We start from the raw sequence: 12,717 nt of genomic DNA, 5'->3' as shown, positions 1-12,717 counted from the left end.
AGCTCTTGGTCCTTGGATGATATTTTAAAATCTGCTCCTACTGTTGATACTAATCATGATTAATAATGATTTGGATATTAGAGCTATGCTTAGAAGGCACTTCATGTTCACCCATTTTTCTTACTGACATTATGTTCTGCTCTCTTCCGAAGCTAAATTCAAATGAGCTTTTCAAGGGCCCTTAGTTCTTTCTGGACTATACATATTCAAATGGGAGAGCCAGGACATCTTGAATGAGCCGTTTTTGTGAGTCTGTCTTACTGAACTTCTGGTTTCCGCATCCTGGTCTTCGTTTCCCATTAGAGGACAGGGACTGAGGGTAGAGTTGTCCCTCGTCTCCTCCTGATAGTGACCACCTCAGAGCAGGCTCTCACAGTGCTCAGGTAGCCCACCTCATGGCCTACAGGTGGCTTAGTGATGCAGATTCGAAGCCCAGTTCATCATAGGTGAACCCCAGGCAGTCTTCGTGGCTTACCTAATTTCAGTTTGACTTAACCAGTTCAGGCATCCTTTCCCTCTGCACCTCAGAGGAGATGGGCAATACCACTAGACTCTTCCTCTACAGGTCAGATACAGGGTTCCCATTTCTTCTGCCTCAGAGCACTTTATAATGCTTTCCAGGGTGTTGGCTTAGAAGTCCAAATGGTCATTCCCTGTAAAGGTCGGTTAGGCCTTTATTATATAGATTAAGTATAAAGAAAGCATCTGTAAATGAGGAAATACAAGCAGTACTGTTAATCATCTATGAAGTAGTTATTTCAATCATGTAAATATTGTTAATCTTATAATCTATAGTACTCGATACTCTTTGATTCCATTTTAATAGGGGATTAAGCACAAGATTATCTCAGTGGAAGGATCTGCCATCTGTTGAATTTTTACTTGTTTAGTGGTTTGAATGGTTGGAGTTGAAGGTTTAACATAGTGCAGTATTTTACAATTAGTATTCAAATGTTTGTTCATTGCACCACATTCCCAGATCATATTTTATTGTCTTTTTTAAGCAACAGAAGGATGGGTTTATTTTTTTCTCCTAAGTCTTTTCTTCTGATTATAAAAGTTACACTTGTTCATTTTAGAAAATAAATATAGACAAATATTAAAAATTAGTCATAGTTCAGATATCTAAAAACAAGCGTTATAATTTTTTGGTGAACTTTCTTTGGCTTATTTATAATGTCTATACATAACTTTAAAAATATATTGCTAAATTTATGTATATGCAATTTGTTTGCATCATGAATTCTTCTAAAACTAGGCCCGATTGTCTCCAATTATGTTCAATAGGATGCACAGTTTACTAGAAATATTCTCTCTTGGTTGAAGCCTCATCTCTTATACCAAAAGGTCTTGGGTCTGATTCCTGGTCAGGGCACACACCCAGGTTTCCGGTTCCATCCCCAGTCGGGGCATGTGTAAGAGGCAACTGCTCAATATTTCTCTCTGACATTGATGTCTGTCATATTTGATAATCAACTGTTCAGTAGTAGGTCACAGTTTACATTATTAATAAATAAGATTTTAGCATATTTTAAATGACTACTAATATATAAATTAGTGCATTAGAACACCAATTGGCTTTATTGATCTAGTCTGGTCTCTGATATTCCAGGGTCAGGCATGGACAGTCTCAAATCGCCCCCGTGAGAGGGTGAGCTCTGATTTTTTTTTTCCTTGAAAATATTAGTTTACTGTACCTCAAATACATACATACATATTATTTTTTCTCTAATCTGATTCACTATTACTTTTCTACTTAACTGCCTTTTACTCTACTTTTAATCTTTACCTTCCTACTTTAAGCTTCTCAAACCTAGCTCTTTGGCAATAAATATACTTGCTTATTTAAGTATAAGAGATACTCACATTTATTTGTATTCTTTATTTTGCCAGCAGTTGAATCATTTTGCTATTTATCAATAATTCCATCATGTAACTTATTCCATACCTTCTTTTTCTATCACCCTTCTCTGCCCTAAAGCTTTCTGCCAGTTTTTCCTACTTTCCATCACCCTTGGCTTTGCAAAGTATCTTCCAGCTTTAGTAGGCCTTTGAAGTGTGTGTGTGTGTGTGTGTGTGTGTGTGTGTGTGTGTGTTTATCTCTAAATCTAAATGTACCTTCATCCTGTTAGATATGTTTTGTGTCCATAACTTCTTTATTCACTTGGTTAAGTTCGGGGCAAGTTATTTGACTCAGCTTTTAAACCAGTGTTGTCTTTTTAGATAGTGAACATTTGGAGAGCAGGAACTAGATTTATCAACTCCGTTTTTCCCAGCTAGATTTACCAACTCCTGCTTTTTGTGGGAGGGGAAATTCCGGTTTAAATAGTTAGGTGCTGCTTCATAAAGCTTAAATTACCCAGGACATTGCACTGAGGCTTTTGTATGTGTTTCAGGCTAACTTGAGAGAGTGAGACATCCCTGTGTATGAGAAGTTACTTTTATGAAAGGTGAGTGAAATCCAGGAAAGCCAAAACAGGATACAAAGAAAATAGTTTGCCTTATTTGGTTATCTTAGCTAACCTAATGTTCAAACACTATGAAGTTAAATTTCTGTTTTAAAATAAAGTTTTCTGTTATATTCTAAAGTAAGAATACTTAGGGATGTTCTAAATCTATGTATTCAACATCATAAACGATTTACACTCTTGTTTTTGTAAAGACTCTAATTAAGAGTGTATAGCTCTGAATTATTGGAGCATTTTGATAGTTATCATTAACCTCTCCCCCCCCCCCCCCCCTTGTCCCCAAAAGTGAGAGTTGGCCCTGTATTTAAGGTTCTGCCAGTTAAGGAATCTATATCACAAAACATCATGTGAAATGTGGAAGTAGTTCATGAGGAATGCTACATCTTTTTGGTGAATATGCCACATTGTATTGTATTACAGATTATTTCAGGAAAGAAACTGTAGTTGTTGTTTTGTTTTGTTTCTCATTCCCACATCTTATATAACCTTTAAACTGTTCTTTATGCCCTTGGCACAAGGAATGTTTCCCATGTTGTTCTTTTCATTTGGTTCCTTGAATTATTTATTGTTCTCACTTCCTTAACCACCTATTCATTTCTGGGGGGAAAATGATTTTTTCACATTTTCCTTGTTAGTTAGTAAATTGTAGAAAATAGATAAATAAGGAAGATATCAAATGAGCACTTGCATATATTTTATCTGGAGTTTGGGGGAGAAGATCGTGAGTAGAGATTTGGAGGTAACTGTATAGAGACGAGATTGAAAGCTGACGATAGGAACATCGCCAGCCAGTACTGGCTACCATGCAGCTATCTTCCCAGGCGGTTTCCTTATTCTGTTTTTATTAAGTTGCACAGACAGCTGTGATGCAACCAAGTGAACACCTGCCTTCCAGAGAAACATGTTGACTCCAGTGCCCCTAGGCCTGCTGTCACATCCGAAGGTGCTCAGGGCTCACATACATCCTAATACTATGCCCTTTACAATCGCTTCAGAAATATAAAGAGTGGTAGGAGAAGAATCACCAGCTCTTATGGAGCCTCTCAGCGATACTGAGTGAGCAAAATACTGAGTGAGCGATACTGAGTGAGCAGGAGGCAAGAGAAAATGAAGAGCCTGGGTGTCCTGAGAGGCTAGAGAAGGGTTTCAGGAAAGAGGGAGGCAGCAAAGGTGTGCAAGTCTCTAAGTCAGAAGGACAGGATTGTTGACACCTGGGGCTTTCCTTGCAGACATCCCCAGGACCAGGTGTGGTCCATGCTCAGAAGAGAATGCAGGATGGAAGGTTATGTTGTGATAGACTTACAGGGGTCTTCAAACTACGGCCCGCGGGCCACATGCGGCCGGCAGAGGAGTCTGATCCTGCCCGCCAGGTTTTTTGGGCAGTGAGCGCAGCCGAGGTGTTACAGTAGGAATTAGTAGTTCATATAGTCCGGCCCTCCAGCTCTCTGAGGGACCGTGATCTGGCCCCCACTTTAAAAAGTTTGAGGACCCCTGACTTAGAGCGATGAAATGACTTTCCGCTAGCAGAATTTGAGTGGATGTTCTCATTTTCTGATCGTGTTTCCAACAGTTCACTGAACTAAAAGTGGAATTGGTATTCTAACTCAGTCCCATGGGATTGGTATTTCATGGACTCAAATAGTACCTAGAGCTGTAAAATTAAACAGGAAACAGGAAATTTTTTTATAGAGCCTGCTCTTTCAACAGATGGAGGTGGCATGCTATAAATTAGTATTGCTCTTTATTGTTTTATTGCTTATTATTGTTTAATTCTGTTGCTTTTTTGCCACATTTAGCGATGGTTAGGCAGGTTTGCTGATAGTCAAGATCATTACTAATACTTGTCAGCATAATGCTTCCTATTTCCATCAACGTAAGGAATAGGTTTTAGGTGTTATTGATTTCCCACCATACCTCATTTTAGTGCACTTTGCTTTACTGTGCTTCACAGATAATGTGCTTTTTATAAATTAAAGGCAAGTCCCGCCCCCACTAAAAAGAGTCCAGCTGGCTGTGTTGCGATACTCAGTTTGTGGCAGTGGTCTGGGGTGAAGCTGTAGTATCTCTGAGGTATGCCTGTATTACATAGATACCGTGTTTTTTTACTAGTAGTTTAATAAATCCACAGCATATATATTTCTAATATGCTTGTCAGTATCCAAAATTGCACCAAAATGAGTTTGATGATATAAATAAGGGTTGGGAAAGGGAGGGAAGGATAGAGATAAAATAGGAAAGAAAGAAAAAAATTGCCATTTAACTTAGTCGTCTGTCTTGAACCTCTTTAGCTTTGACAAGTCATTAAACTGTGGGCACTCTCCCCCCTCCTCCCATGTGCCCATCTATATTTTGAAATTAAAAAATAATTGAGTTGTTATAATAAAGATCTAATAGGAGGCGTGGCATTTCTTTTAAATTGTGAAGGAATTTTTATGTTTAAAAATCCATTAAACATATAGGTTGCAAGCAAGAGAGAGATGCTCTGAAGGGAGGACCATCACAGTAATGGCCAAGGTTGGGCATGTCCATGTCAGTTCAGTTGGTTGTGTTTTAGTTCTGGCTCTTAGTGTCCTCCTACCATGGGTGTAACTTCACATCGCCTTAAAAAGCCAGTCTGTTTTCTTCCAGGAAATGCTCTGAATGAGTTAGAATGAGTTTTTATCATGGTGGGACTGGTGCGTTGACCTTTTTGAGAGTGGAAGGTCAGGCAATAATAGATGATTTACCCTGATTTCTGTGAGATTGTGCGCAATGTTGAAAGCATCTGGTTTTTATAAGAACCTACTTAGAATTATTCTTTCTGCCAGTGCAGTCTTTCTCTGAAAGGTATTTCATTGAAATAAACAGCATATTTTTTTTTCCTAGTTAAAAAATAGCTCCTAAGCTCTGGTTTGGATTGTCAGGGGAGTTTCCCTTTGGAGATGGACTGGTGCTTGCTTTGCACTTGGCTCCGTTGCCTGGCTCCCTTCCATTCTGCGAGGGGCACTTCTCCACGCCGCGCTGTGGCCACACGTGCTGCCTTTGGTCGCAACAGTTAGCACGTTCCTCCACTTGAAGGCTTACCGTTCAGTGGGAGCCTGTAAAGTTCTGAGACGGAGAGGTAATCAGAGCAATCTGACAGCAGAACTCTCCAGAAAGCGCAGAAGCCAGGTTTAATGAGGTGGCCGCGCAGAACATTATCCCTTCACAAAAGGTGGGGGAGAGGAGGGAAGGGGGGGAGAACAATTGGCATTTATCTGACCCGAAGCCCAGCCCCCAAGCCCAGCTGGAGCTGGCTGGCCCCGCATTCTGCAGGCAGCGAGCAGTTTTTGAAACACCCCAAATGTTCCAGCCTTTAAATAGCAGCGAGCCTTCTAAAGCGCTGCTGCGTACCGCAAGGGGAATTAAAGCGGCTGGCTCGCAGGCAGGAAGCCGACAAGCAAGATGCTTAATTATCGTGGAAGTAAGTGCTTGTTACCGCTGCGTGGAGCGGGGAGCGAGGCTCATCCTCAGGGTGTCGGCGTGATTTGTAGACAATGCAGCCCTGTCAGTGCAGTGCTGGGTCAGCAGCATCTCCCCAACACGGATTTGGCAGGAGTTTAACGGCCACCCCTTGTGTCGCCTGCGGAGCTTGGGAAAGGGTCCTCTGCCTTTATTTCCGGGATGCGCGCCGCCGCGCAGGATTCTGTTCTCTCTCCCTCCTGACGGCTGTGCACCGAGCAAGTTGGTCTTCCAGGGCCTCACCTGGAAGGAAGCTGACCGCTCTTGGCCTCTCTCGGGGAGTGCGCAGAGGTCTCGCTACGGCAGGGGTCTAGTTTCTGCTTTCTTCATAAAGGAGCGCCGAAGGGTGGGGTGGGTTGCAGTGCCTAAGGAAATGCAGACATTTTGTTAATTAGCGAACTAGTTCCAGCTTTAGGAATAGATGAAACTGGAGAGAGCTTGGGAAGAGGCGGTGGCGAATGCCGGATTCGTTCTGAAATGTTTCTCCTTGGGGTAAGTAATAAAGTAGAGGAAAATACAGAAGCCTGCTGGATAGAGTGGCTCTTGGAAAACGCTGTTTATTTTCTCTCTGCTGTATTTGCTCTTGCCAGTTATGTTAAGCCTTTGTAAAAGAAACAAAACAAAAGACAAGCTAGGACTTTGAGAGATGTAAGGTGTTGAAAAGTGAGTTGCTACATACTAAATAAATGACTTTTTAATTTTTAGTCTCGTTAAAAAACAGACTATGCATTGTTCAAAGTACTGAGCTCTGTGGGTTATGTCTCAAAACTTTTGGTCAGCGCAGTTGCTGGTGATATTCTGCATTATTGGAGGTCGTTAGAGTCTGTAATTGGTCTGCCCTGGGAGTTGGAGCCTTAGTGTCCTGGAATGAGATCTCCTCACTCCCAGTTCTATGAAATAGTTCAATTAAGCTGAAGTATTAATAGTGATATATATATGGTGGATTTCACTTTCTTTCAAACCTGCTTTGATAAAATATTGGGTTGTGAGCTGCAAACCACATTCATGATGGAGTCTCTTCATGTGTCTGGTTTTGGCAATTGCATATTTGTTTTTAGATGTGTTTATCAAATGCTAATGCCAATTGTTCTTCTCTTTTAGAGAAAGCATGGGATTATAGCAACCACAGAGTCCCAGTAATACAAGTTCCATTCCGTTTTTTCTGAAAGAAAGCCATCTATTAAAGTGAAGCAAAGGAACTATTGCGGATTATAATGTTCTGAAGATCTGGATTTTCAGAAGCTTGAAAATAAGGCATCATTTAACCTTTTAAATGAAAAAGAGTAAGATCTTATGCAACTGCTGTATTTGCTGGAAACCGTTCTCCAAAAGGGAAGTGCACATTTAAAGCTGGAGATGGTGGTCCTTTCCGCAGGGATTTAGGTCTGATCGCTTTCCCATCATGACCAGCTTGAAACGGTCGCAGACAGAGAGGCCTCTTGCCACGGACAGGGCCTCGGTGGTGGGCACAGATGGCCCTCCCAAAGTCCACACTGACGACTTCTACATGCGGCGCTTCCGGTCCCAAAACGGCAGCCTGGGATCCTCGGTCATGGCTCCGGTAGGGCCCCCCCGAAGCGAAGGTCCTCACCACATCACCTCGACCCCCGGAGTCCCAAAGATGGGGGTCAGGGCTAGGATTGCAGATTGGCCCCCGCGGAAGGAAAACGTCAAAGAATCTAGCCGTTCAAGTCAGGAAATAGAAACCTCAAGTTGCCTTGAGAGCATGTCCTCCAAAAGCAGTCCCGTGAGTCAGGGAAGTTCTGTTAGCCTCAATTCCAGTGACTCAGCCATGCTGAAAAGCATACAGAACACGCTGAAAAGCAAGACGAGACCGCTGGAGAGCATGGACTCCAGATTCCTCATGCCTGAGGCCTACCCCAGCTCCCCCAGGAAGGCGCTCCGCAGGATCCGGCAGCGGAGCAACAGCGACATCACCATAAGTGAACTTGACGTGGATAGCTTCGATGAATGTATCTCGCCCACCTACAAGACTGGGCCCTCCCTGCACAGGGAGTACGGCAGCACCTCTTCAATCGACAAGCAGGGAACGTCTGGAGAGAGCTTCATTGACTTGTTAAAGGGCTACAAAGAGGACAAATCCGACCGAGGTCCAACTCCAACTAATCTCAGTGACTTTCTCATCGCCGGTGGGGGCAAGGGTTCTGGTTTCTCTTTGGATGTCATAGATGGGCCCATCACGCAAAGAGACAATCTCAGGCTCTTCAAGGAAAGGGAAAAACCACTCAAGCGACGGTCCAAGTCTGAAACAGGAGACTCATCCATTTTTCGTAAGTTACGCAATGCCAAAGGTGATGAACTTGGGAAATCATCAGATCTTGAAGATAACCGGTCGGAAGACTCCGTCAGACCGTGGACGTGTCCAAAGTGCTTTGCCCACTACGATGTCCAGAGTATATTATTTGACTTGAACGAGGCGATCATGAACAGGCACAACGTTATTAAGAGGAGAAACACCACCACGGGGGCTTCGGCAGCTGCTGTAGCGTCCTTGGCTTCAGGACCTCTGTCCCACTCCGCCAGTTTTAACTCTCCAATGGGCAGCACGGAGGACCTGAATTCCAAAGGAAGCCTCAGCATGGACCAGGGAGACGATAAAAGCAATGAGCTTGTCATGAGCTGTCCGTATTTTCGGAATGAGATAGGTGGAGAAGGGGAAAGGAAAATCAGCCTGTCGAAGTCAAACTCTGGCTCCTTTAGTGGGTGTGAAAGTGCCTCCTTTGAGTCTGCACTCAGCTCCCATTGCACAAATGCAGGAGTGGCAGTGCTTGAAGTGCCCAAGGAGAACCCAGTGTTGTACCAGGACCGCGTGAAACGGTACATCGTGGAGCACGTGGACCTCGGCGCCTACTATTACAGGAAATTCTTCTATCAGAAGGGTGAGTAGTTCTTTCTGAAAGAGAGTACTATTTGTTGTTTTGTTTGTTTTTTTAAGTTGTATGACATAAGATTTTTATGTATTCCTTATTTTTTTTTGACGGTAAAATAGTTAAATAGGTATTTGCTGTGATGTGTTTCTCTTTGTAATGTATTTCTATTTGCATTTTTATGAATTACTTTAAGGTATTAAAATGTCCTATATATTAAATACTCATTTTAAAAACAAACAAAACATCTGATTTAGTGAATGAGGTATATAATCTCTGTGTAGAAGTACTTGTGTATCCTTTACAGATAAATGTTAACGTTGAAAATGTTTTAAATATAGCTTTATATTAAGGGTTACAAAAACCATCTTAATGCTGCCTTTCATTAATTTATCACTTTTGCAATTAGTGCAGGACCATTGCTTTCCCACCTCAATGTTCTCATCAGTTAATGCGGATTGTAATACATTTCTCTTTGTTTCACAGGCATTTTAGTGGGAGTTAATTACATTATTTGACAAAAGTCACAGAGCCAATAAGTTTCAGAGCCAGGAATCAAATTTAGATCTTCTGTATTTGAATAAAAAAAGCACTGAAGAGATAAGTACCCTCAACATGTTAGTGACTTCCTTTCTAGTTTTTCTTTGTTCTTGGGGGGAAATATATACATATATTGTTGGATTATAGCTTGTGTAACATTTTATCTCAGACTTTTAAGAAAGGCCCTGTGATTTGTTAAAAAGTCGGTAGTTTAAATGAACTCATAAGAGCTCTCTAATAGTGTTTTTGAGCAGCATTATTAATTGATGAGTGAGTTTGTCATATAAGCACCCAAGCTGGGAAACAGGATGCTGGCCCGGGAGGGACATGCACCTGTGGTCCCGTGGGCTGGCTCGGAAACCTCTGCAGCCGGGTCGAAAGGCCTTGTATGCAGATGACTACAGCAATGTTTCGATTTCCCACTTACCATTTTGGAGTTTTTTAAATTTTATTTAGACTAATTCTTCTAAATGACATTGCATTTCTGGTATTCATTATGGCTTTAGAATAAAACTTACCCTAAGGTTATTACATGATAAGACCCTATTTCAGAGGGTCTCCTATTGACCAGGAGAATCTTATCTTGTTACAAGAACATATGTCTCCTAAATATTCATGGCAATGCTTCTGGAATGAATATGATAATGAAGACCCCAATTTCAATTTTAGGCAACTTTTATTCTCTTGGGATAATTCCTGAAGTAGATTTTAGAAATCACTTTTTCTTATACTGTCCTTTAAGCTGTAGCGTTTCTCAGTGTTCCCACCTTGGCATTTGAGACCAGATACTTCTTTGGAGGGAGGCTATCCTATGCATTGTAGGATGTTCAGCAGCACCCCAGGCCTCTATGCCCTAGACTAGGGGTGTCGAACTCAATCAGAGAAGGGGCCAAAATCTAAAATCCAGCCTAAATCGCGGGCCGAATGGTTTACTGAACAGTCATAAACTGACAATGTCATAAACTGACAGCGGAGTGCAGTGATGACAGCGCGGTGCGGGCCACATTGCAAGGCCTGGCGGGCTGGATTTGGCCCGCGGGCCTTGTGTTTGACACATGTGCCCTAGATGCCAATGTGTGTCTCCCCCCCCCGCCCCCCCCCTTCCCCAGTTGTGACAACCTAAAATGTCTCCAAGCATTGCCAAATATTCCTTAGGTAGTACTATTGCACCCAGCTGAGAATGCCTGATCCGTTGTACCTGGGAAAATTTTCCCAGGTGTTTCTGAGCTGTCTGTGGGTGAAGGCCATCTTGCTGAAAATTGACACTTCAGATCCAACACAAGAAAGAACATATTAGTTATAATCTTTTTTATGTAGTAGTAGGTACTTTTCCTCCATTAGGCAATATGGTAACAGTAATACTGAACATTTTCAAGCACTTATTATGTACTAGGAACTTTTGATATGACATGCATATTCTCATTTCAACCTCTCTGCCCACTGCGGTAGGGGCCGCTATTGGTGACATTTTCCAGATGAGAACACGGCTTAAGTGACATTAGTGGTTTAGCTGTCATGGAGCTAGTAATGTTAGATCAGGATTCCACCTTTGAGTCTGACCAGAGTCATGTTCTTAACCGCTGGGCTCAGCTCTCTACTGTATTACTCTAAAAGGAAGGAGTGTATTTTTATGTTTAAATCTGGTAGAAATTTGTTTAAAGGATTTTCTCTCCAAAGTTTGGGATAAAACTTTGAATGCCTATATTTCAGAGTAATCCAGTTTAGCTCATAACACTTCATAAATTTAAAAGCCACCAATCCAAAATATTTTCTAATTTGAAGCATGGAAAAGTACCTCTTACCCAACATAATTAGAATTAGTAATTGAAAAATAACTGTTAAATAGGAAGTCTTTAAAAAGTGTACATATTAAAAATATTTTATTTTCATTAAAATATATAAAAGTATATTTGCCAAACTCTTGTGAGTCCAAGGGATTTTTTTTTGACAGCGATTCTACTATTTTGATGTCTTTGTTTGTATTAATAGTATAAACCACAAGAGCACAAACACAGACACTATCAAAGCAATCTGAATATTATAAGATCTTAGGTTTCATATTTTTTTCTCATTTTTTTATAGCCATCTCACCCACATCTAATGCAAAAGCTTTTTTTTTTTTTTTTTTTTTTTTTTTTTTTTTTTAGTGACTTGTCTTTATTAAGTCTTTCCAAGACCTTCAACTTAGTTTTTAGTAGGAATGAGATTTATTTTTTTGTGCTCATATTCCATAAGCTTTCATAATATTTAATTAAATTTCATAATTACAGTAACAAGTCAACTGGCATAAACAGGTTTGGAAGACACAGCAGACTCTTTGTCCAGCTAGTGGGAGCAGAAATCCCATGTGTGTGGTGCTATGGATTGCTTGCTAGTGCCATTGGGTATTCATCATCGTGGTTTACAGAGGAAGCCCGGGGCAATATTTAATCCAGGAGGTTGGCTCAGTGAAAGGCAGTTACATAGAATGCCTGCTGTATTTTCTTGGGCCACACAACTTAGAACTTTCAACCCAAACAGGTCATTTGTCACAATATGGTAATATACAGCAAATTTTGACTATGGGTAACATCATTTGAAGTTGATATTAAACCCCCTAAAGTATAACTGTATATTAAAATATTTAATATCTATACATTTATCACTGTATAAAATATAGTTAAGTAATTATCTTATAATCTTTATATACAAATTGATTCACTGCAATTAGTGCACTAACTCATTTTTCCTAATCAGAACCTTAAAGTGAGTCAGCCCTTTTGCAGAAGTACATCAATGCCAGGTGTAATTTATCTCCCAGCAGCAGGGTACAGGCTCTTGGCCTGGTTCTCACTCTAACCTCTTTGTCACCACATATTTTCCATTCTTCTGTTTAATGCATTTCTGACTTCATTGTGGCTAAGTCTCTAGGGAAAACAGTATACTGTCAACATTATATGTAAATTTTAATTGTGTTTGGCTGATGTTTTTATAAACATCATTATTTTGAAAATTTGGTCTGTAGAAGGTATTTGGCTTCAACATGTAAGCCCAGACTATTGCAGCAAAGATCCCGGACCAGCAGAGGAATCCCACTGTTTGCACTTATTAAAATAAGCAAAACACTGTCAGTGTTCTTTTTTCCGGTCCTTTTTCCTGCCCACTTCTCGTTGCTCTTTTGTAGTGTGTGTGATGTGTCTGCTGAGCCTCAGCATGGAGTAAATGATAGTAATAATACAGCTAACATTTATTGTGTTATTACTTTGTGCTTTATGCAGACCTCCTCACTTAGTGCTCATAGGATCCCAAATGAAGCTGTCAGTAAGATAAGTCCAAGCGATGCAATCTGAGCCTTCCTAGAG

At 41.0% G+C, this 12,717-nt stretch overlaps 1 protein-coding gene across 39 annotated transcripts in view; it reads left to right on the top strand.

Moving 5' to 3' along the window:
• Positions 1-12,717, top strand: part of SIPA1L1 (signal induced proliferation associated 1 like 1) — a 388,928-nt gene that overhangs the window by 250,220 nt on the left and 125,991 nt on the right. For 37 of the 39 annotated variants that reach the window (XM_084892089.1, XM_084892086.1, XM_084892109.1 and 34 more), the window contains one exon: positions 7,050-8,848. In XM_084892089.1, coding sequence (XP_084748215.1) covers positions 7,351-8,848 — 1,498 coding nt within the window. In that variant the 5' untranslated portion in view covers positions 7,050-7,350. Of the gene's footprint in view, positions 1-2,396; positions 2,451-7,049; positions 8,849-12,717 lie in introns of all 39 variants that reach the window. The other 2 variants (XM_084892082.1, XM_084892079.1) reach the window with 1 other exon arrangement.

Source organism: Pipistrellus hanaki (genome assembly GCF_964339955.1).
Source record: "Pipistrellus hanaki genome assembly, chromosome: 1".
NCBI lineage: Eukaryota > Metazoa > Chordata > Mammalia > Chiroptera > Vespertilionidae > Pipistrellus > Pipistrellus hanaki.
Note: the sequence above shows the minus strand (reverse complement) of the source record. Positions and strands in the feature narration are given on the sequence as shown.